Source organism: Anthonomus grandis, chromosome 1, assembly GCF_022605725.1.
Source record: "Anthonomus grandis grandis chromosome 1, icAntGran1.3, whole genome shotgun sequence".
NCBI lineage: Eukaryota > Metazoa > Arthropoda > Insecta > Coleoptera > Curculionidae > Anthonomus > Anthonomus grandis.
In genome coordinates, this window is record NC_065546.1 from 769,092 (window position 1) to 795,634 (window position 26,543).

Genomic DNA, 26,543 nt, shown 5'->3' on the forward strand with positions numbered 1-26,543 from the left:
TCATTTAGTCGTAGAAGGAATTTAGGTATATTTGTTCTTGGACTTTTACTTAAATCAATACAAAGAATCGAATAAATTTCCAATAATTGTTGGTTCGGCTTAGGTTGGATTAGTTGGGTTAAGGTTAATAATGACGTAATTATTTAAAGATTTAATTATACTTATTATATAGTATGTATACAGGGTGTATACAAAATTCGGTGCAAATATTTTAAGAGCGTATTGTTGGAGTTAAAATAAGACTTTTTTGCGTATAAACATGTGTCGTAGATGCACCCCCTCAGAGCTATAGTCCGCCCAAACTTCTTGAAGAAAATCCATTATTTGGAATCGTACCTACTATGCATAGATTCTTCTGAAAATTTGCATGTCTCCGTTTTTTCAGTGCTCTTTTTGTTTTCCGTCCCAAAAATGGTGTAAATCCAATTTTATGGGAGGATTCAGGGGAGCTTACCTTCCTGATGGCCCGCATCTTATGTTTCCTATAAGAAATTTAAAAATCTAGCAACACTATCTAGTTAGCCACAAAAAAATATAAAATTTTTTCCTTGTATTTTTTCGATATAATTAAGCGTTTTCGAAAAAATCGCTGATAAACGAAAGGAAAGCATTATTCTTAAACCCGATTAACCTATTAAATAAGAAAAAACGAAGTGGGCTGTGAATATTTTATTTTTTGTCAAATCAAATAATTTTTTTCTAAAAATGCAAAAAAATGTAGAAGTTAATTTTATCGGGTGCATGGGGTATCAGTTAAAGTTAACTTTATAAAAGAATCCTGGTGTTTGACATATATTCTGTCAATAATTTTAAATATAAACTAACGCTAAAAAAGCTTCTATTCCTCAACATACAAATGGCGGTGAAAAAACGAAATTATCTCCTCGAGACTACCGGATTATCAAGCATCTGATATGTCACATAAAATCCTGGCATTTTTCATAGTTCTTTAGCTGGTAGAGGCTTTCTTTCTAAAAGTATATCTACGGCCAAGCCAATCCAAAACAAAAACATGAAAAATCTCTTCAGACAATAGTACATGGCTCTAATAACGTCTCAAAGACGAAGAAGAAGAAATGGGACGTTTATAAAACTGACGTTATATTTTTAAGGGTAACTTGATGGTTAAAGTTTAAGTTAACTTTTGAAAAATATTTATAATACCGGTCCTAAGTAGATGATGTTCCATTTTTCTGCACATGACTGTCATCTTTTTTCCTTAGCGTTTCGGATCTCAAACCTACCAAAAATCTAAAAAAACGACAGCTTTTTTTAATATTTTTTTATTTTTTATGATTAAGTGTCTAATATTTATAAAACATAATCAAAATATAATTTCTTTCTTTAACTGCTTCAAAGGGCAGATGAGAAAAGAAAACTGGAAAATTTGGGTATTTTAAAATTAAACTTACGTGAGTATTGACAATGCAATTCATTCTGCGAGCTCCACCATGTATACAGCAAGAGATTGAGAGTACCATGAAACAAAAATGTTTACGATTTACTGAACTGACCCATCTAATAAAGATTAAATTTACTCACCGGGGAACCTCGATCCCCTTGATTCAGTCATGCCAACAACCATCAATATAATTACTTTATGTTAATAGTTTATAAAAGTTTTTACATACTCGCATTTAGTCATTAATAATGACTCCAATACTTTCCAAAAAAAACGTTAACTAATTATTTAAGCTTAGCAAAAAATCTGTATAATGAATTAAAAATTTAATGGAAGAAAAAATCCTAATTGAGAAACTGGTTGGCGTTCTTAATGATGTAACAACACAAATTATGCGTTGAAAAGGCGATGTGGTTATTGAATAGCTGCTATAAGAATGACATGCGTTAGCTTACAACATCTATTGAATTAAATATTCAGTTAAAGGAAAACTGTTTCAAATAGAATGTAACTTCTCAATGACTGAAACAATGATTATGAAACAGATATATGCGTAATCTATTATTGGGTTTTTAAACTTGGTTAAATAGACAGGATATATGGCGGCAACTTCTATATAACATACAAGATTTACGTTGTTTTAGTTTTTTAATATTGCTCGCAAAATTGCTTTTCAAATGCCATAATAGAAAGAAATCTAGAGGTAATGAGTCTGGGCGATCGTAGGCACGATTTTTCTGTCTCCAGATCTTACTCCAACTAACTTTTTCCTTTGGAGTCATACACCGATGAAAAACAATTCTCATTTACATACATTTATTTGTAATGATTTTCCAGTCTAAACGCCGTAGAAAGCTTAAAATCCTTTAGTTATTTATTATAATTGCATTGTTTTTGAAGTATTAAATCTGGCGATCGTGGTGTCCATTCTCATTTCAATTCATTAACCCAAAAACGTTTGAACTAAATATTGTCGAAGTTGTCCGCACATTGGCCTAGTGGGTGTCGATTTTTGGCTTTTGAAATATACAAGATGAAGTAATAACTGTTGAAGACAAGTTGAAGTAATAATTTATTTAAATGGTTGCAATGAATTCTACAATATTGTAAAGACACTGATTTACACTTATTAATCGTTAAACTATGGCCTTAAAAAAGTGACAAATCTGGCAATCCTGGAGGCTTATTTATTTTATTCTCATTATTTAACTCATCAATCTATTGAATTGGATACATTGGCCTGCATTTGATTTCTAGAGCCCAATCCAGTGGAATATTTTTTTTTAAGTTTCTTTTTTATTCTCGAATCTAGACCAAAAAAGATCACTGGCTCTAGGTGCTTTGACTCTTAACTTTAAAATTGAATTTTCGAACATTATTTTTTATTACCTAAATTAGGAGACCTACGTAAATAAGCCCCTTTGGCTGATCACTGCCTTACAATTAGAATTATTTTTAGTTCCTTAATTACAACAGTCACGGTGAAAAAAAGAAACTTTTGCAATCTCAACCTGATGCTAATCGTCATAATTTGAAAATAAAATCCGCGTCCTTTAAGCTCTAATGGATCCTGCTTACTTATTTATTATTTTATATATACAGTATGAGTCAGTGCATTCGTATTTTGCTGATCTAACTCATCTATAATGCATTAGTATTCAATGGCAAAAAAAATATTGGTATTCAATTGTAATAAATTGTCCAACTTATTAAAATTAATTATTATTCATCTAATGTACTGTTATTCATTTTTTTTGTACAGGCAACGTCAAGACTTCACTACTTTCCGGAAGCAAGTTCAACGCGACATGGCATTTGGGGTATCCCCATAAGGTAAGCATTTAGAAAATAAAATTATTATACAGGATAATAATAATAATAATAATAATACTTCTCTTTATTTGCTCATATTATACATCTAACAGCTTAGCATCGTCAAAAAGTACAGACTGTCAAACGCCAATAATACAGTGCATAAAGGGAGACATTAATGTATTATTATTGAAGTTCACCTTACGAGTCACCTTATCTCTGAGAATTTTTATACAGAGCAAAATTCCATTCATTCGTGTTTTTTTATTGTTGGGACTGGTGACCGTGTATTTTAATACACGGTCTGAAAAAAAAACTGTATGACAGTTGTACGCCAAACAGATATTGTCAAGTGTGAAGTGTACGAGCAAAGTTGCGGTTTTCACCATGGTAAAGTTAACGGAACGAGAAAAAAAAGAAATTTTGTGCATGGTTGAGTTTGGTGATAGAACACGTACTCAAAGAGAAGCTGCTCAATTATTCAATGAAATCCATCCTGATCGTCCTCCGATATGTCAAAAGGTGGTGAGTAGAATAGAGGCTAAATTTAGAGAATTCGGTCATGTTAGAGATCTGCCGAAATCTGGTCGTCCTGCTCGAGATGAAAATGAACAACTTGACGTTTTACTTTCTTTGGAAGAAAATCCATGCACTCCTCTGTCGCAGATTGGGGCAAATTTACACATGGCAAAATATATAGTTCACCGAATAGTTAAAAATCACAAATATCACCCCTACAAAGTTATTCCTGTGCAAGAGTTATTTGATGACGATTTTGATAGGCGAAATGAGTTTTGTGAACGCTTACAAAACATGTGTAATCTAAATAATAATTTAGTAACAAAAATTTGTTTTTTCCGATGAAGCCACGTTCTGTTTGAATGGTAGTGTGAACAGACAAAATTGTCGATATTGGGCAACGGAAAATCCGCATTGGATGATGAAGGTAAACACCCAGTACCCTCAAAAACTAAATGTGTGGTGAGGAATAGTGCGCGGAAGAGTAATAGGTCCCTTTTTCTTTGAACAGACTTTAACGGGACAAGTGTATCTCGATTTTCTCCAATTTGAATTAGTTCCAGCATTACTAGCTTTATTTCCAAATCCATTGGACCCAGACTATCCTGACGAAGAACTAATTTTCCAGCAAGATGGCGCTCCTCCGCACTATGCTGCCACTATGCGTATATGAATCGTCTTTTTTTCGATAACTCTTGACTTTAGGTATAGGACATGATGCATGAAACATACGTAGAATTCCACACAAAATTCAAAGATGAAATTAAAAAAAGGTGCTTTCATTTGAAAAAATTAACTTGATGGTCGTAATTTATTTTTGAGCAACCCTGTATATACAAACTTCACGTACAAAAATGCGCAACTTGAAATAAAAATCGACGGGTCCGAGCGTTTTTTTTTTCGAACACACCCCTGAATTTTAAATGAATTTAGACATAACTTTTGGGATGCACTGTATGGCTCTTCCATGATAATTTATTATTTAGATAAACACCCAGAAATTTGATCGCGTCTATTCTCTGATGTCTTTCCCTTAAAGGGAAATTACCACCTCTGTTTTATTTAGATTCAAATATAGATTATTGTCAGCAAACCATGCTTTTAACTTGTGAAGTGTTGCACTAGTTCCATTCTGTAGGGAAATCAGATCTGAATGCCGACTGAGAAGAGTTGTGTCATCCGCATATTGTACAGACATCACCTCTGAGAAGTAGGCGGGATTTACATAAAGTAAAAACAGAAGAGGACCCAAGATTGATCCCTGAGGCACCCCTGCCGTTATTGGAAGTGTGGAGGATGTTCTTCCTCCACAAGTCACCATCTGCTGACGCTCACAAAGGTAGGACTGGATAAGTTCCAGGCAAACACCCCGGATACAATAAAAATCCAACTTGCTCAATAAAATATTATGCGAGACACAGTCGGACGCTTTTGAGAGGTCGCAGAAAATTGCACTCACTGTCTTGCCCTCCTCAAATGCATCAACCGGATAGTCTACCATTATCCTGAGTGCATCAGCAGTGGATCTTCCTTTTCGAAAGCCAAACTGCGCTGGTGAAAGTAGATTATGTTTATCAAAAAAAGATATGAGACATTGGTTTAGACAGAGCTCAATGGGCTTGGATAATATCGGTATTATTAACATGGGTCGTTGATTTCCTGGATCATCCATACCATGTACCAGATGAAAAACATTTGTTTATTATTAGAGATAGTAATAGGGCCCAACCATTTTCAAGTTGTTTCAATATTTTATTGTTCAAACGAAAGATGTCTTGAGCAGAACTATCACATAAGCTTTTTAAAAGATAAATGACCTCTATTTCGGTAACAGGTGAGAGAAATACTGTTGAATTGTTATGTACATATTTTGCTGTAAATTGTACAGGGTCATTAGATTTTTGCAGTGTATTTGTAATTAAGTCAGCTATATTCACAAAGAATTTGTTAAACTCATCGGGAGTTACATTACATTTCGAATTACTAGAATCATTATGTTTCTTTAATGATGTTCCAGATGGTTTTGGATTTGTTATGACTATTTCCTATTTTGTTTGTATAATACGAGTGTCTCGCTTGTTTTATTTTAGTTTTATATTCCTTTATACGAATTTTTAGCCATTCTGAGAGATCTAGAGTACTGTTATGTTTATTTAAGGTAGAAAGAAGTTTAAGTTATATCTCAATCTTTTCAGTTCATTATTAAACCATTTTTTTTCTTTATTTTTGGTGAGAATTGTTTTAGTTTTTTTGGGAATATGATGTAATAGAATGAAAGCATTTTTCACTAAATGAGTTTCTTCACGGATATCAGTTTTGCCTGCTAAGAAAAAACCAAAATAGTCGAAACGTCACATAAGGTTTTAGTTTATTTATTTCTGGATAGCTGGAAATTAGTGGAAAATTATAAAGATTATTAGTGAAACTTAAGTTACTTCATTCTTCCATGCAAACAAAACCCAACAGATTCATAAAACCACTTCACTGGAGTAGTCTCTGAATCAGTTTCTTCTTCTTAACTAGAGAGGCAGTATGAAGACATCCAGAAATAACTTTTCTACATAAATCATTACCTCTTGAAGGGTTTGTTCATAATTTTATTAAATTATTTACAAACAGAAATATTACCAATAAAAACTGGCTATAATACAACAGATTATAGGACAACATATGCAGGTCTACCTAGGTTCGGTCTTTAAGCCCCTTACTTTTTAATCTTTATCCAGCTGATTTTCACAAGCTGCAAATAAGATCTAAAATATTGCAATTTGCAGATGATTTTTATATTTATTGTACAGCATAATTATGCCAGCTTGTAAATATAATCTTAACCATATTATGTATATTTGTAATAAATATTTTCCAAGCAATGGTTTTAGTATTGCTATCAAAAAATCAGCCTTAGTAATTTTCACACGACACAATCTACAAATAAAAACCAAATAACTTTAAGTAATACTACCCTTCCATAGATAAAAAAACTAAAATACCTTGGTCTATATTTGGACTAAAAATTGGCATGGAATGCCGATATAAATTATATCTTACTAAAAGCTGAAACGAGCTTTTGCATATTTTTAAATCAGTCACTGCCCAAAAATGGGGCTCTGATCTTAAGACATCTTTAATGTTCCATCGAGCATGTACTAGATCGTTGCTGGATAACGGCTTAATGTTTTATGGTTCTGCTATTAAAACGAGACTACTAAAGCTTGATCGTATACAATTTAAAGCTTTGAGATTAGTCACAGGCGCTTTAAGATCCACGCCGATTGAAGCATTACTGGCAGAGACTAATGAGCTACCATTAAAGATAAGACGAGAAACTTTAGCAGAAAAACTTTTGATTAAAAATGTACAATATCGGAATAACCCACTAATAGCTAAAATTCATAAGCTGGGATAAAAATAGTCCTCCATTGGCTGAAGCAAAAAACCTCCATCAATTCATTAATGAAACAAATATACTATGGATGTACGAATTACCTTTTGTAGTTAATTTTTTTGACCCCACAATAATATTTCCTACATTTACGAACTGTCATAAAGCCAATCAAACTATTCTTAAGGATACTTTAAGTAAATTTCCCAATTACTTAGAAATATACACAGATGGATCAAAAACTGCTGATGGTACAGGTTGTGTGTGCCTTTATTATTCCGAAAATTAATATTAATACAAGTGTGAGGATCATGCTTCTATTTTTACTAGAGAGGCAATAGCAATATTAAAAGCCCTCGAATTTATTAGTGATGCTAATATAATTTCCAACTTTTTAATACTTTCTGATTCACAATCAGTTTTGCAATCACTGAAAAACGGACATAATTTTAAACACCCATTTATTTTTAAGATTCGAGAGGCTCAGAGAGATCAGTAATCTTGATAAACATACAATACTAAGGTAGCATTCATTTGGTTAAAAGGACACACAGGATTGCCAGGAAATGAATTGACAGATAAAGAGGCCAAGGAGGCAATTAAGACAGATTTGATTCTTTCCAAAGTACCCTTTAGCGATATAGTTCCAATTATCCGAAAGAGGTCTTTAGAAACTTGGAAAAGAAAATATCTTGCATATATAGCAAATACTTCGAATATATACACTTTAATAAAAGCGTCCCTTAGCAGTTATAGTATGGTTTCCAAATGTAACTTTCCAAGATATTTGACAACACCTTTCTCCAGATTTCTAGTGAGTCATGGTACTTCTAATAAATATTTACATAAATTAGGAATAAATGACTCATATACATACAGTATGTCCCAGGATGAGGGAATTTATACGTAAAAATGACAAAAAATTTCGTAAAGTTAAATTAATTTAAAAGTAAGGTAAAATTTGACCGTTTGGCATCCAGTCCTGCTTGGTTAAAAAATAAAATTTAGCATATTTTTATTTTTTTTAAATCAAGCATGCCTTAATAGGAGCATTTTTTAAATTTTATGAGTAGGTAAAGTAGTATTTCTAGGCAAGTAGTAGTATTAGTAATAGTAGTGTTAGTAGTATTTCTATAATCTAAGAGTAAGTATCCTTAAAAATATGTTTGTAATAAAATGTACATAGTACGTCAAATTAACCAAGAAAATTTATGTTATTTACTTATTACCTCCATTACCGAAACATTTTTCAATATCTTTCCTAAACATTTTAAAAGAATTTTTAATTTCTTCAATGGATATCAGATTATTCATACCAGATTATTGTGCAACAAGTTGGCGTCTAATTGTTATGCCCTTAAAATAAAATCGTAACAAGAGAAGTAGAGTTTGTTATGGCCAGGAATGCTTATTTTGCACTGATTGAGTCACATCTGAGGTATGATTTGTGTTTTTGGGGTGCGTGTACCAATCAATTATTTATGAGTGTTTTTATCTTGCAAAAGAGGGCTATTTGCAACGTAGGTATAAGAGATTCATGTAGAGAACCTTTTATTACTCACAAAATCCTTACGCTTACTTATTGCCTTGTTTATTTATACTGGAAGCGATGTGCTTAATTTACAAAAAGTAAAGAGATCTCAATGTTGGAGATAGGCACCATTATAGCAGCAAAAGGGCTAATGATGTGATTTTGCCTGTACCCTCAAACTCATTAATAAAAAGGTAATTTATATTTGATGGTAAAAAAATGTTTAATCTTCTTCCAGCGGATATTTAGGAAGTGCAAAGTAATAGAGTCTTTAGGAAAAGGGTTAAAAAATTGTTGGTTGCAAGAGGCTACTATGAAGTAAATGACTCGTATCAAGGCATGCTTGATTTAAAAAAATATGCTAAATTTTATTTTTTAATCAAGCAGGGCTGGATGCCAAACGGTCAAATTTCAACTACAAAATTTGTTGTCATTTCTCCCAATTAATTAACTCATAAATTTGCTCATCCTGGGACACACTGTATATGTAATTGTGACAACCAGTCAATTGATGATTTGAACCATATTTTATTTGAATGTAAAAATAATATTGACGCAGTTCAGTGATGTTTCTGTACAATAAATTGAAAGATCTTGGCTTCCTATGTGTCATACTTCACTTATGGCAAACGTAATTGCGGATGATAGAATGGAGTCTATTTTCCTAAAATTTTTGAAATTGTCCAAAGTTAATAGTTTTAGTTACTTGGAGATCCCTTTGTTTTTTCCTTATTGTTAACCTACCTATCCGAGCCCCCCTAGTATTAATCTTTCTTGCACTATTCCTTTTTTTATACTCTTTTTATTAGATACATTATCATACTACCCAATAGTATAATTTTTTAAATACTATATTAGCAACCTGTTCTATTATGAATGAGTTCCTATGTTGGAACACGTGGCTAAATGTGCCAAGCACAAGGCCAAAAATCAAAAGGAAAAAAAATCATTACCTCAACTTCATTCTTAACTATTTTATTCCAGGGAGGCTTCAAACTGCAATTACTCGATGAGCTGGAACGGCCAGTCTTAGATTTAACTCCCAGTTTTCAAGGGTCAGAATTCGTTGCTGACGACCCGACGTAAGTACAATTTAAAAGTATTTATTTGCTATAAAATATTTAGTGATAAAGTGCAGAAGTGGATCATACAGGTGATGGAGGAATTGATTCATGCAGGTTCCAGGGACATATGAGTATGAAAACAATTCAAAATAAAAATAAACTCGAAAGTTCTCTTATCAATAGGACCTGTATAGAGCTACAGACTAATAAATATAATAAATAACTGTTGCTTATATATCATTAGAGTGAAACGGTTTCAATCCATTCATCTCTGTAATGCCTTTCTGATCTGAGCAACTTACTTCTCCCGTAAGAATTCCTTTGTTTCTAAGGCTTTTAGGAATTTCCATTTCTTTCGGACATCTAAGCAGTTTTTTTCCTAAATATGCCAAGCAACCGAAGGCAATTCATATTTTTTCTAGACAACGATAATCTCATTTTTTTACTTTCAGACAGTTGTCATGTGTGGATTTAATACTTAATCTGTGGTATTCCTGGCCATTATTTGTCTTCTTCTTTACCGATTTTTTTTAATAGATTCATTGCCGATGTCATTAAAATTTAAATAATGTAAATCGTCTGTTTAATTAATCAAATGCTTTATTTCCATTACCGAATTTCCATTTTAGTTCTCAAACTTATCAAGTCCAACTACCTTCGAATTTTACCTGTGAGAACTGCACCTTAAGGCTGATAAGGCAAGCACTGGAATGGGGCAAAGACTACAAATTTTGGTCTTGTGCTGACGTGGATATAAAGCCCAGTAAGTACTTCGAGTTTATCATGAAAACCGAATATACCATGGATTTTTTTTTCTAGGAAAAACTTACAGAGAAAACTGCAGCGGCCACGGGCGTTATCTGCTAGGAAAGTGCAAATGTGACCGGCTATACTATGGTCCTGTATGCCAGTTTCGCGATGAATGTCTGGAAAATAGCGACTGTGGGGCTCAGGGGGTTTGCGTTAATGTGGAAGCGACGACCGCCCCCCAAAGGCAGTGCTATTGTCAGATGGGTTGGTTTGGACCAGGATGTAATAAAAGTAAGTTTTTTCTAAGATAAGAAATTGTTAAATTTGTTCTTAGGGACAAAATTATTTTTATAATCCCAGTCGCAATAATGTTGAATGATTGAGCACAAAGTGTGGGAGCTTCGCAAAACATGAAATTATTATTGCTTACAAGGTACGGGATTATGGGAGATAAATTGGGTTATAATGACTTTTCAATAACACTTCCTTAATTTTTTTTTTGTAATCAATGAAAAAAATATATTATTTCTTTTACATACATATTTAAAGAGCTTCTCTATTTTGTAATAACACTTATTCCTTTAAAAATGAAAAAATATAGACACCATTCCATTAGGAAATTAAAACCGAGATAAAAATTCTCATTAAGAGGGACGCAGAAACTTATTTCACTTTAAGAAAATATACCCACTATCTGATGCTAAAAAACTCGCCGGGAAAAAATCATTGGTTTGAGTTCTTTTTGCGTGTTAAAATGAAATAACAAAAACGGCTATTTATGTTTAATTAGCAAAAGTTTCAATCGTGTTTTGTTCAGAATTTCTGGGCAAAAAAATCCGCAACACTTAATTGATTAACTGTTCATACAATTAATAGCTTACAAAGGCATTAGTTATACAGTATATAATAAAAAAAACACAACAGGGTTCAATTGCCTAAAATCTGGAAATAAAAAAAATTGGCTTTTAAACTCCATTGATATATTATACCATTGGCGAGCCAGATAGATAAGGCCAGTAGTTTTTAAGTACAGGCATTTTAAATTTCTTTGAAAGGCCAATAAAAATGCATATCTTACCTGCAGTATATTCGCTGTACAAGAAAGTTAATGATTTTAAGTATATGACCTTTGCTTCAGAAAATTCTTATTTCGTTCAGCTTCTACCCACTTAAGGCCTGACCGTATCATTTTCTCTAGCTGATAGCTCTTGAAGCTGATTTCCGTTTTTTTTTAATTTGTCCTAAATATACACATAAAATACAGTAAGTAATACAGAATTAATCTTATCAATTCTTCGAAAAAGGACAAATAAGGAGAGCATCGGGATTATAAAAAACCGATACACAGATACATGCAACACTACATGTCGATATATCTGCGGGATGCTACCCGTTAAAAGTATAAATATACTATTTATAGCAATATGAAAGTGTCTAACAGAAATATCTTATATAAATTAAAACCTAAGCCTACATAAGACCTAAACCTAGATTTACAATAAAACAAAATAAAATAAAATCTTAAAAAACTTTTATGTATGAACACACGGAGCAATCAGTTCTCTTAAATTCTTTCACTTAAAAAACTAAAAGAAATCGTAGTTACACACAATTTGTATTATATTAATTAGAAATCTATAATAGATTTAATCAAAGCAATAACCTGTGATACACAGATCAATTCAATCACATACACATTCAATTAAAAAATAATGGAGGGATTCAATTTTTATTCTTTATAAAACAATTATTTGTACTGTTTGGTCAATAAGTTACTTATAACACTCTTTATAAATGTAAATGTATATGTTTGTGTTTTTATTTCGTCCGCTAGTTCATTCCATAACTCAATAGCTACGTAACTGAATGATTATTGGAAATTCGCAGTTTTATGTTGCGAACTTAAGAAATTATTTATATATGCCTTATATCATGGTTATATCGACTACAGTAAAATAACTGACGCAAAGAACGCCTGTTAGTCATTGATAAAATGGAAAGCCTATACAAGTGAGGCGTAATGTGTTCTCTGTATGTTACAATAAAAGAAAAACGTAAACAGGAATTCTGTAATTTTTGAAACTGTTACAGAGAAGATATTTTGCCTTTGACGGTATATATTTCCTAATGCTCCAGAGTTTCCTCAAACGCATAGAGGCAATACCTAGTTTTCGCTTCACCTGTGCATTAAAAGATCGTTCAGAATCCATATAAATACCTAAATTTTTAACTTCCTCCACTATTGAAACGCGTTTATCATTTATTCTAGGAACAAAATTCTCGAACACTCTCTTAAGTTTCAGTTTGGTATCACCAAGAAATATTACAGACGATTAAGAAGGGTTAAGTTTTAAATTGTGATTTTTGGCAAAATTATTAATATAATTCAAGTCAGTATAAAAACAGTTTTATGCAGTTTGCACCTGACTTTTAGGGAATGATATATATATACAGGGTGTTCCGTTGATCATGTTACAAACTTCTAGGGCAGATAGAAAACGTAAAAAGAAAAACAAAAGTTCATATAAACATGGGTCCGGAAAAGCTTCCTCAGGGAGCTAGAGCTCTTTGAAAATAACCTTTAAAAACTAGTTTTTTTTTAATAGCTCCGGAACTACTTTAGCTACCGCAACCGATTTTGGGAGGTAAATTATTGTTATACTCTATTTCAGAAGTGTGTAGAGCAATAAAACCTCATTAGGTATGCAAAAGTGGTACCTGGTGATCCACCAATATTTTATGCCACTACCTTAGTTGGGTATTAGTTTCAATGTAAAATTCTTTCTTTTCGTTGATTGCAGGTAGTGCCACCCGGTTTTGGGTCAATTTATGAGTTTTGCCCATTGTTACCCACTGATAAACATTGAAAACGGTTCGCCAAAGGCGTGCAACTGGGACTTGTTTTTTACCTTATAATTAATGTACTTAAATGCTATTTTATTTTAGAAAGTTACTTTTGTTTAAATGGAATAATATATTTTTTTCACAAATTTATTGAACATAATATGTAGAGTAAAACAGTTGAAAATGTCACTTTTGGATCTGGCACTTTTTGAACAGTGTATAAAAATTTTAAATTATAATAGATTGTAGTCTTCTTCGTCATCTGACGAACTGTCATCACCTCTTGACATTGTAATTAAAGGATCGACTGTCTGATCGATGAGGTTGTCAAGATCCCACATTTTGTCCTCTTGCTTAATTACATGCTGGACTGCTTTTCGCCAATTCTCTGGTGTCGCTTCCGTAATGGCTTGATCAAACAGTAGCTTAACATCTTTCATTTTAAAAGTCGTGTTTTGTCTTGCTACAAATCCTTTTACCTGCGCCCATATCAGTTCTATAGGATTTAGTTCGCAATGATATGGCGGTAAGCGCAGTACAGTTATATTATATTTTTCGGCTATATCTTCCACGGCGTATTTCATGAAACGAGTTTTGTGTAAGTTTGCTATTGCCAGCAGTTCTTTTTTTATCAAATTTGCTTCAAACGCAATACCTTTTGCAGTCAGCCAATCGATAATTTCTTGCTTTCTCCAACTTGAAGTTGGCGTCTTCTCTATTCGCCGTGAATGATAGCTGGCGTTATCCATAACCACCACCGAATTAGCCAGAAGAAATTTTATCATTTCACCAAAATAGTCCTCGAAAACGTCTGAGTTCAAGTCTTCATGGTAATCTCCTGTGCGAGTCGACTCAAAGGTTAGCAGACCTTCTTTTAAAAATCCCTCTTCGCTTCCAATATGCGTGATTATAAGTCTTTTTCCTTTTCCCGAAGGTACTTTAATACCCATAGACAGGCCTTCTATGAAAGCTTGGCGAGCACTGGTTATATTTTTGTCTTGCCACATTTTTTGGACTATATAACCTTCGTTAATCCACGTCTCATCAAGATAAAAACTTTCTTTTGCTCCCTGCGGTACTGCTTGATACTTCTCAAGTATTGTCGTCTCCAACAAACAATTTCGTCGCTCTCCAGTAAAAGTGCTTTGCGGTTATGCTTTTCCCAGGCAAAATCCATATTTTTTAAAGTTTTCCATAAAAGTTTTCTACTTATCAACGGAATACTGTCATCTCGGCCAAGCTCCATTAAAATTTTGTCTAGGGTGGGTATTTCCTTTTTAAAATAAAAAGAGTGAACTTTTCTTCGAATTATACATTTAGCATTTTCATCAAGGACTTTTGTAGGTCGTCCTGGCTTTTGCTTGGGAGGTTCCACTTGACCTGCTACTTTTCTTTCCCGCAACAATTTGAAAATGGTGGACTTTCCAATTCCACTCATTCGAGAACATTTTTCAACAATTTCTTGCACAGTAAAACTAGGGTAATCGTGTTTTATGCAATCATGTACATTTAAAATAATAACTTTTTCACTCAGCGATAGTGGAGAATTTTTAATACATCTTTTCGTTGGACTGAATAGCTCCATTTTTTAAATATTGGGATAATAATATTGTGATTACACTACAGCGTAGCAGTGACTACTAACGTTTAAAATATGATTTAAAAGTATTTATAGTCTGTATATATTACCTGACCCCATTTTTGCATGTTACAAAGCGTTAAAAGATAGGTACCTATACAAAAGGATTAAAAGTATTTATTTAGTATTTAATCTCTTTCAAAATAAAGCCATTTAATCCGTGAAAATTAAATTCATAAATATTATAAGTACCTGCGCCTATGAACTACCACGAAATGTAGCCAAACAGAACGGAATTCCCCAGTTTATTGCTCTATACACTTCTGAAATAGAGTATAGTACGTTTATTCTTTTGAACCTACTAAATAAAAAAAATATTTACCAGGGGCTTCAGAATCAGGGGGTTATTTGGTAAATTTAGGCCCATTTCTTTGAGACTTTAATTTCTGCCCGTTTGGGCATTAGATTATGATGTTCCTATGCTGTTTACATAAAAAAGGTGCTCTTAGTAAAAGTCGGTAAATATCACCGTTTTTGTGGAAATTGACTAAAACCAAACTAAGATACAGCACCTGAATTAATTATTTTAATAATAATAATAATGCTAATTCATTGCCACTGTGAGTATTTTTTACATGATATTATTTTCCTTTTTATTACGGTTAAGTAATGGAAGATTACACTTTTGCTGAATACGCCGATATGCTTTTAATTTATGGGAAAGTTCGATGTAATGGTAGAGCTACTTCTCGACTATATGAAGAGCGGTTTCCCGAAAGGCGAATCCCAGCTCACACACTTTTGTTGAAAGGGTCAATCAACGGCTCAGGGAGACTGGCTCCGTTAAAATAAAACGCCAAGATAATGGCGCGCAATGGAACATCCGAATCCCGGATTTTGAGGAAGAAGTGCTTTAGCGATTTGAAGATAACCCATCAGTAAGTACTCGAGCAGTAGCTGATGCGATGCATGTAAATCATGTTAGGGTATGGAACGTTGTTAAGGAACAGCTTCTTCGGCCCTACCACCTGCAAAAGGTGCAATCATTAGGACCCAAGGATTTTATGCCCCGCGTGAATTTTTGCCGGTGTACAGAAGAACCTCAATTTTCAAAATATGTCCTTTTTACTGACGAGGTTTTATTTACAAAAGAAGGCATTTTTAATTCTAAGAATAATCATGTGTGGAGTGGTGAAAACCCTTATGGTATTCATTTTAGGAGCTATCAACATAAGTTTTCGGTCAATATGTGGGCCGGCATTGTTGGAGAATGCTTAATTGGTCCAATTATGTTGCTTCCTCGTTTAACGGGAAATAAATGCCCAAACGGGCAAAAATTAAAGTCTTAAAGAAATGGGCCTAAATTTTCCAAATATCCCCCTGATTCTGAAGCCCCTGGTAAATATTTTTTTTATTTAGTAGGTTCAGAAGAATAAACGTTCTAACAATAATTTACCTCCCAAAATTGGTTGCGGTAACTAAAGTAGTTCCGGAGCTATTAAAAAAAAACGAATTTTTAAATGTTATTTTCAAAGAGCTCTAGCTGGAAGCTTTTCCGGACCCATGTTTATATGAACTTTTGTTTTTCTTTTGACGTTTTCTATCTGCCCTAGAAGTTTGTAACATGATCAACGGAACACCCTGTATATAATAACATGTGAAGAGGTACAAAAGGAAAATAATTCATCATATATATGCCTTTCCAAAATTATAGAAATCGCAGGTAATATGCTAATTGGCGTCAGATTATTAGAGCTTAAATGATTGGATAATTTTGGTATGGGTTTAATGATTGATTTCTTCCAGATAGCAGGATATACATTTTTCAGAATGCAAGTGTTAAGGCAAAATGGTAAACAAAGCTTTAGATCTTTCATTGAAATATTATCTTCTCCGTGTGCATTTGTATTAATAGAATTTATTATTTTCATTCATCAATACAATTAAAATTTAACTCGCTTGTCTGTCTAGAGTGTTTATTATTTTGATAAAATAATAAGCATTCATTGGATGTAGTGTCTGTATTATTATTGCACCCGGTGTAGTGAAGATTTAAGTCAAATGGATTAGCTAAGTCAGAAGGTATTTCCATAGATTGGTTTTTAATAAGATTAAGCTTTTTCATATTTGACCAAAACTGTTTACCATTTTTATTGGCAACCATATTAAAATATGCAGCTTTTTCGCGAATAATTGCATGTTTGGTGTAATTTCTACGATCTCGATATTAGCGAAGGTTGGCTTCATTTCTTTTATTTAGATATTTTTTATGTACCTTTTCCCTTAATTTTATTAAAAATCTAATATTATCTATAATCCATGACATAAAGGGCCTTTCTCTAATTTTTTTAGTCTTAATTGGAGCATGCTTATTAGTTAAAAACAATATATTTTTAACAACAACGTTTATTATTAGTTTTGAATTCTTAGGATATCTTGGTCCTGCAGATCGTTTATTACTTTCTTCTTAAATATTTTTTTTGATTTTTCTCTTTAAATCCTAATGTAATTAGACGTATATTTTAAAAACGACTGATAAATTATATTTTGACAGCTGTATTTAATTTTTTCTCAACATCATCTGTTTCAGTCACTGCACAAGTTTATTATGTCTCTCGTCTCGTCTCTCGCTTCTCTCATACCTCTCGTTAAAACATAACAAAACTGCCAAAAAAAAAATAAAGACAGGACGCTGATCTATACAGGGTGATTAAAAGGTAAGCGGAATCCTGTCGAGGGTGTAATCCTTGCATAAAAATAAGGAAAAAATAATAATTTCATACTTTAGTTACCATCAAAGTATGATCAAATAGTAACCATCAAATATGATCAAAAGAGCTCATATTTACCTTCAGCATTACTAGAATATTTATAGAGAAGATTAGATTTATATATTATGTATAATATGTATATGCATGATATTATATATTTGTATAGAAATATAATAGTTATAATTAGGTAAATAATCTGTACATCGTATTTGTACACATTTGTAATGTATTAACTAACTTTGTTCTTTACTTGCTTTTGTACTTTAAATTTACTTATATCTACTACGTACATAAGTGAAAATCATGTTAAGATAAGTGTTACTATTTTTTATTAGTAAGTTGTGTTTGTACATGTTGTCGTTATTTTTTCTTGTCCTCAAAAATTAGAATAAAAATTATTGATTAAAATTGGCTTTCTTTTGGTAACACAACTTGTTTAATCATAACTTAGGTATTTTACTTGGTTATTTACATTATTTTCAATTATTCAAAAATATAAAAAACCAAAACCTACACTAAAAAAAATGAAAAAAAATATGCGGTCAAAATATAATCCGTTTGAATATTCTTAATAAATAAATGAATGTTAAAGTGACGCCAATCTTCCGAAACCGAGGTCTCTGAATCTAATAGGCTTTTGTCAAGCCGACAGGGTGTTTACAAAATTAGGTACATAAACCCACATTTGGTAAATAAAACCCCTACATTTATTATTAGCATATCGGTACAGAGTACTAAAAGTTATGCTTTTCATGTACCTATTTGAAAGATCATATAAAAATATTTTTTACGAGAGAGACCGAGAGAAACGAGAACTTCTCGTCGAGAGAAAGTGTTTCTCTAGTCTCGTCTCGTATTTTAGTTCGAGAGAAATTTGTTCTCTTGTCTCGTCGAGAGAGGACGAGACAAGACGAGAGACGAGAATCTCGTCTCTTGCGGCAACACTATTTATAAGGCCAATGGGAACTTATGAGCTTAGGAAGGTTTTTCCTTAATATGTTTTCTAACCGAGTTCCTAAATTTCATACTTGTTTCTGAATCTATATAGAGTTATTGTTGAAATTCTCACGTTTTAGTAAATTTAGTAAAGACTAGCAAATTTCCTTATCTTGTTGTTAACATAAAAAAATATTTCTTTAATAGTCTTTAATAAGTTAAGTAATAATTGGCCTATTTAATCGTAACTATATAACAAGAGGTGCATTTTTATAGATAAAATCTTCATATAGTTAAATAAACTGTATTTCATTAGAATTGTTCAAATTACCCATCTCTTATGGGAATTATTATTAAAAAAAATTGTATTGTTGTGACGAATTCATAATTAACTCACTATTTTATTGGGTATTACGTCACTTATAGCAAAAATCAATTTAGAAATTACTATCACACACGCTCAAAAATTGAAAATAAGAAGAAAATAGACTTATTCGCGTATTTAAAAGAAATATGAACTTAAATCTATAATGATACCGTTTGATCTATTTAATTTAATTTAAGTTCAATAATTTTTAAAATACAATAATTTACTTGAAGTGTAATAGATTTTTTATATACCTAGGAGCTGAGGTTTATTAACAGTTTGTCACACTGAAACGTGAAATCATATAAAAAAAGTATTTAAAGTATTGTAGAATTAGGAAGGTTTAATTTCATTTTAATTACCTTGATAACAGTAGTAGATATAACTACCGAAACGTTGGTTCAAATTAGGTATTTTTTAAAAAGTAGGTCTTCTCGTTGTTTTTATCGTTTTTTACGAAACGACCTCAGAGATTAGTAGATTAAACCTCAGCTCCTAGGTATATAAAAAATCTATTATACCTCAAGTAAATGATTGTATTTAAAACTTATTGAACTTAAATTAAATTAAATATATCATTACAGATTTGAGTTCATATTTCTTTTAAATACGTGAATAAGTCTATTTTCTTCTTCTTTTTAATTTTTAAGCGTGGAAGATAGTAATTTCTAAATTGATTTTTGCTATAAGTAACATAATACCCAAAAAAATAAGTAACTCAAAATTATTACTATTATTATTATTAGAAAACTAGCAAAGACATAAATATAATTACTTATTCTAGGATCTCCAGTTAAATCTTCTAAAATCGACTTCGATTTATATACGGAACTCAAATTATCCAACACCTTCAAGCTTTATTGGCGAATTTTAAAGGAACACCGTGAATTAGAAGCAGTTATGGTCGTAAATGGAACCAGTTATGCTGCCCTGGGATGGAGACCACGAAGTTTAACGAAAAGTTGCAAGAATTTCCCATTGATAGGCTCCACTCAGTCAACAGAGCCTAAAGGTAAGTGCGAACTGAATGAACCCTCAAATCTTCCTGTGCAGTAGGGTGGAACGAATTTTCGATTACTGGAATTTTAATTACCCTGTATGCTTAATAGGTGCTTATTGTAGTCGTTAGTAAGCCAAAAAAAAACTTAACGTCAGAAAACAACTTCTTTGGCTGCCGAAAGTGCCTTAAAATTTCGGCTAAATTATTATGTTTTTTATTAATTTAGCGAATTTTTTATTTCTTAAAATTTAACCACCCTGTATGTTTAAAAGGTGCCTATTGTACTCTCAAGTGAGCCAAAAAAAACTAAACGTCCAAAAACAATATCTTCGGCTGCCGAAACCTCCTCAAAATTTCGATAATTAAAGATAGAATCCCATCTGTCTTTAATTATCAGAGGGAGCCATTGGTAAGGCCCTTGAATCGTGTGAAAATTTACCAGTCGTACAGTTTGAGAAAATTGAAACAATTTTACCATTAGTTGATCTAGATGTGTCAAGGAATCTCTACTGGAGTTTTAAAAGACGATTGGGCTCTAAAAGCGCCAGGGAAAATGTCACACTCTAGATGGCTTACCACAGCCAATAGAGTCCTAAGGTTATACGTTGCTACCAATGAGCCCTCTCAAAACCTTAAAATGTTAACAGAGTTTATAGTAACAGTATGCCGTATGCTTGTTTCAAATTAAATGCCATTGGTCTTGTAAGGATGGTGCTAGGCACTTGTTTAGCATTATAAATAAATCTCGTTACCTCCCCGAAGAAATAAAAAAAAGGTATTGATCCCGTAATTGAGAGAAATGGCGGTTTATGGCCCTGAAGCACGAGACGGATTTATTAGAGCTCGTATTGAATCAAGACAAATATTGCCGCAATTTGATACTAAAAAACAATTCTTAGCAGTTCTAGAACAGAAAAAATAAAAAAAATTATTCTAAGGGTGGGAGGGTAGGGTGGAACTCGAGATGCAGGCATCTCCACGTTTCACCATTCATTCACGTGGTGAGTTCTGGGTAGTTTTTCATGAAAAACTAGCTGAGAGCTGCATGTTTTTCTGCACGACTTTTTTGCAGTTTTAAAGATTTTTTTAATTTTAAAATTTTCAAGGTCATTTCGGCCGATAGAATCGTCATAAAAAATTCGGATTTTTTTGGGTAAATAAGAACCCCGAAAGGCATCTTTTCCACACCCAGGCATATTTGTTTTCGAAAATTAGTTATTTTGGTCCAGTTTTCGCTTCACCCTACTGTGCAGCTTATGTTACCTTTTAATGTTATAGGAAGTGAACCTAATGCAGAACCAAAAAGTGAGCCTGAGCCGTCTGCAGAACCACAGTCCCATCCTGAACCTAGTTCTGAGCCAGAACCGTCATCAGAACCGGAGCCAACGGTGCAGTCAGATGAGCTTAGGAAAACGACTTTTAGGAGATCAGCAGCGGTCATGCCAACTCCCAGTGCCTACAGGGATGTTGAAAAAGTAGAAACCAGTGTGTCCTTCCAAGTTAGCCAAAAATCTGGACGAAATCGCCGTCAAATTAAACAAGGTAAGTCATTTTAAGATTCGCTCTAATAGTTTTAGCACACTTTCTATTAATCAAGGTGTCGGTGTTTACTTTTCTTTAGGGGAGGCCGAACCAGTACCCGAACCGACTGCTGAACCAGAACCTAACGTAGCATTCACCTCAGAATTAGAACCCGAACCAGATTCCCAATCTGATACTACCACTCTCGTATATTCCTTTAGGCATGCAAAAATGCCTTCGAATTTTATTCCGAAATCCGAATCCGAGCCTAGTTCAGAACCTGAACCTAGCTCAGAGCCTGAACCTAGGTCTGAACCTGAACCTATTTCTGAGCCTGAGCCCAAGTCAGAGCCTGAACCTATTTCTGAACCTGAGCCTAAGTCGGAGCCTGAACCTAAATCAGAGCCCGAGCCTAATTCAGAACCCGAACCTAAATCAGAGCCTGAACCAAACTCGGAACCAGAACCGAATCCAAATCCCGAACCTAATTCGAACGGAAAAGCTAGTATAAAATCGCACTCTAGTTTAGAAGAAGCACCTAATGGAGGTAATGGTTTTATTTTAATTAATTTATACACTCGCCGGCACAAAATTCCGCCACCCTGAAATATTGGCCAAGTTTGATGTTTTATAAATTTTTTATCAGATTCCACGATTTTTCCATCAGTTTTTAGATACATTTGTTGTGATTTTTTAAAATCATTTTGTAAAGTAGCATTTTTCGATTAGGCTATATTATACAAGACTAAAACAAACTGTTGTTTTTTCTCGTAATTTCAAAAGACCTTGTAGGAAAATTAAGGTGGATAATTCTGTTTACGTACTGTTCCTTGTAATCTTTGATGTATTCTAAACGTTTCGATTTTTGATTCATTCCATTATCTCATTTCTGCGGCGAGCTGCAAATTTTTTATTAAAACCTAGATTTTTTATTTTCTATTCTTATGATTGTCTATTAGTCTTTACACTTGCAGCAGCTGAACATAATTTATCTTATAGTAATTTGCATTCTTATTGATTTACACAGGTTATTTTCGAAAATGAGGTTGATAGAGAAAGTCTGGAAAATATAAACATGGAATTCTTGAAAGAATTTAAAATTTAGTAAATATTGGTCCTAGTAATATTATTGATTCACCACTCAGCAAAAATAATGTAGGTAAATGCAGTCTTGTAGTATAGGCGTTGATTGAGAATATGAGAATATTGCAAAATAATATAGAAATCTTTACAGAGGATATAGATATTGACTTGAAGGACGTAAATAGCAGTACAGTAAATGAATATCTGAGTCATATGTCAAATTGTGGTTTTCTGCTCTATATTAAATTAACAACTAGATATGACTCAGACTCCTGCTTACATCCATTTTTTATCAACACTAGCACAACAACAAAACAAATAAATTGCTATATATTATTTGTGTCACTATCCAATTATGGTTGGAATTTAATTAAAAAATTAATGACTTGGAATTATTAACATTAAACTTCACAAACTATGACTGGAGGTTACAGAAATTAAGGACTCTGAAGATGCTACCATTATTTTTGTTAAAAAACTTCAAAAATTATGAAGGCATCTGAGAGAATAGAAGTGTTTAAAAACACTAAAAAGAGAGTGAAGGAATGGATAACAAGAGGATTGATTACCTCAATTAAACACGTACAGGGATAGACTGCAGAAGAACCTACAGAAACATTACGTTCATGAAGTACAGAATTACAAACACTTACAAAGCTTATAGAAGTCATTTAAATAAACTAATAGATATAACAAAGTATACATTTTACAAAAACAAAATAGAAATAGAAACAAGAATGATATGAAAAAAGTATATAAACAAGACCAACTTTTTAACGATCCTCTGGTGATGTCAAACATTTGCAACAAATACTTTGTGGATGTCTGTACAGAACTAGAGCAAGAAATAGAAGTGCCTGTTGAAACTTATTTATCCTCAAGAAAGCAATACACTAAAGTAAATAACAATTTAAGTTTCCCAGAAATAATTAAAATCGGCGTTTCTTAAAGGAATATAATTGGACCTATTCTTTTCATTACCTATATAAATTCATTACTTAAACTAATTTTAACTTCTTGCAAACCAAAGTCCTAGCTTGTCTATGTTTTTAAAACTAGTGTCAGTCATGGAACTTATATCATATATCATCATTAAAATCAGATAGTAGTCGAGGGATGCACGGAATAATCAGCAGGATTTTATTGATAATTCAACCTCTTATTGTTTCACAACACATGATCCAATCCAATCTTTAAACGGAACAGTTACCAGAACACTTTAAAGTCTCCTTAATAGAACTCCAATTCATAGGGCCGAATCACGAAATAAAATTCAAAATTATCTATCAATTAACCTAGTTAATAATCTAGCCAAATTATTTAAAAAACATTAAAGGATAGACTGATACATTTTTTCAAGCAAGCTAAAATCTTATTGTCGAGACAATATCGATTTTTAGATGGAAGAGGGACCACCGATGCTATAGAGTGGCTTATCTCGGAAATCGCCAAAGGCCTTGACGATCATGAAAAGGTGATAGTAGTTTTCATGGACCTTGTTAAGGCTTTCGACACAGTGTCTCACCAAAACCTATTCATGTTTACTTTGAACATTATGGAGTCAAAGGCATTGTGTTGGAAGTCGATGAAAGTTATTTATTCTCAAGAAAGCAGTACACTAAAGACCTGGATAAAATTGTCGAACCGAATTCAGTTTTTTGCAAAATTTAGGAACTATTTGGATTTTATTATAAAAGGAAACTATATTGCTTAACTTTCCTCTAATTTATACCACCTCTATTGACGTCCTGTATAACCGTAATGCGGGGACTTTAAACAAAATGTTTGTTTTTTTTTGTTGTTACTAGGTATCTTTTTCTAGTTTTAAGTATAGTTGTAACAAATGGTAATTGAGAATTTGCCTGTGTCGCTTAAAACTTAAAATGTGGCCTATTTTATATTTCTATTAACTTCCTCACTCAAAACCCCTTACTTTACAGATCTCACTACGCTGCACAATTTTTCAGATAATGAATCACATGACAAAATGAATTGCTTTTTACAAAAAACTATTGATCAAGAAGTTATATTACCATAGGCATTAAGTCTTATGAATTATTTCAATTATTCTTTATATTACGTGAAACCTGCCTATATTTTAAAACTTGTTCCACATATTTTTTGAATATTAGTGCAACAGGCTTTTTATTTAAAAACTTGATCCTCTTGAACACAAAATGGAGAAAACATAATGTTTGTTGTTGGAATTATAACTTGTATTAAACTTTGTTGGTAATTTTATAAAAATAGCTTTTTTATATATATATATATATTTTTTGTATTAATTTTTGTCTCAAAAACTTATTTAAGTAAGTAATTATTCGTTTATAAAATTTAACTTTTAAGAAATTTCAATATGTCTTCACCTTCACATGGGACGGGCTGGCGAAGTTTTTGGTGATAGTGGTGGGCTTAATATTATACATTTTAATATCAGAAGCTTACAAAAGAATTTTGATGAATTGATAATTTATTTGAATGAATTGGATATCACAAAAATCGATATTGTAGTGTTGTCAGAAACATTTACAATTAGCAATGTTGACACATTCAGGCTTGCTGGTTTTGATATTTTTTATAATAACTCTTTCTTTAATAAAAATGACGGTGTTGTAATGTATATAAAAAATAATTTGCATGCAATATCTCAAATAATAAAACTAACTGAAACTAATCTCTTGCATTGTACTATGAAAATAAACGATATTTCTTTGGGTATTACCGGTGTATACAGACCACCTTCTACAAATTTAAACTTATTTTTAAACGATCTGGAAACACAAGGATTTATAGGAAAGCAAAATATGTGCAATATATTTATTGGGGATATTAACATTAATATTTTGGAGGAAACTGATATGAATGTAACTAAGTATTTAAGTGTTATGTCGCAAAATGGTTATATGTCGTGCATAAATCAAGCAACAAGAGAAACCCACAATTCTAAAACAGCACTCGATCATATATTTTTAAAAATAGATCAGTTTGATTTAAGAAAAAACTCTATCATACCATTAATCTTTAAAACTAATCTAACTGACCATTATCCTATTGGGCTATCTATTAAAAATGTAACAAAAAATATTGCCCAGTTTAATAGCATGCAACGGAAAGCAAATATAAATTACACAAATTTAGAAAATGATCTGGCTAAAGAAATATGGGAAGAAGTGTTTACAAACAACAATATAGAAGAGTCATATACCTGTTTTAAAAATAAAATTTTATATTTTCTAAGGAAACACACGTATATTATAACACTAAAGAGCAAAACAAGAAAACGTAAGCCTTGGGTAAACCAGGGTATTATTAATTCTATAAAACAGAGAGATAGCATGAAAAAATCTTTAAACATGAACCATAATATTGCCGATGAAATAAAATATAAAAAATTTAGGAATAATTTAACTAAGGTAATGAAATTGGCAAAAAATAATTATTATTAGCTAAAAATAGATGAATCCAAAAATGACTACAAAAAAACATGGAAATTTATTAATGAGATTACCAACCATCAAAAAAAAGCGCCTCAAAATAATTTTAAAATAAAAGTAAATAATGACATAATAACAGATGAAGTAACAATTAGTAATACCTTTAATGAGTTTTTTACAAATGTAGGTTCAAAAATTCAAAAAAATATCAATAAAAATTCATCGAGTTTTAAAGAAAAAATTAAAATTAATCCTAACTCCATGTTTCTTTTTCCAGTTAATACAAATGAACTTATAATGCACATTAAAACATTAAAAAATAACTCAGCACCAGGGGAAGATAAAATTTCAACTAATTTAATTAAAAGAATACATGTTCATATTTTAAAACCTTTAGCTTACTTAATAAATTTGTCATTTTCAACGTTTAACTTACCCTCTGATTGGAAAGTCTCTCTGGTATCTCCTATATTTAAATCAGATAATCGTGATGAAACTACTAATTATAGACCCATTTCTCTCATAAATAACTTTGCTAAGATATTTGA

General features: G+C 32.1%; 1 protein-coding gene across 4 annotated transcripts in view; it reads left to right on the forward strand.

Moving 5' to 3' along the window:
- Positions 1-26,543, forward strand: part of LOC126743958 (uncharacterized) — a 99,277-nt gene that overhangs the window by 21,235 nt on the left and 51,499 nt on the right. For 3 of the 4 annotated variants that reach the window (XR_007663032.1, XM_050451268.1, XM_050451252.1), the window contains exons 2-8: positions 3,165-3,235; positions 9,631-9,728; positions 10,340-10,473; positions 10,530-10,751; positions 19,742-19,969; positions 21,236-21,499; positions 21,555-22,025. Coding sequence is in view for 3 of the 4 variants with exons in the window: in XM_050451268.1 (XP_050307225.1) it covers positions 3,165-3,235; positions 9,631-9,728; positions 10,340-10,473; positions 10,530-10,751; positions 19,742-19,969; positions 21,236-21,499; positions 21,555-22,025 (1,488 nt within the window). In the remaining variant the exon portion in view is untranslated. The remainder of the gene's footprint in view (positions 1-3,164; positions 3,236-9,630; positions 9,729-10,339; positions 10,474-10,529; positions 10,752-19,741; positions 19,970-21,235; positions 21,500-21,554; positions 22,026-26,543) is intronic. The other variant, XM_050451260.1, reaches the window with a different exon arrangement.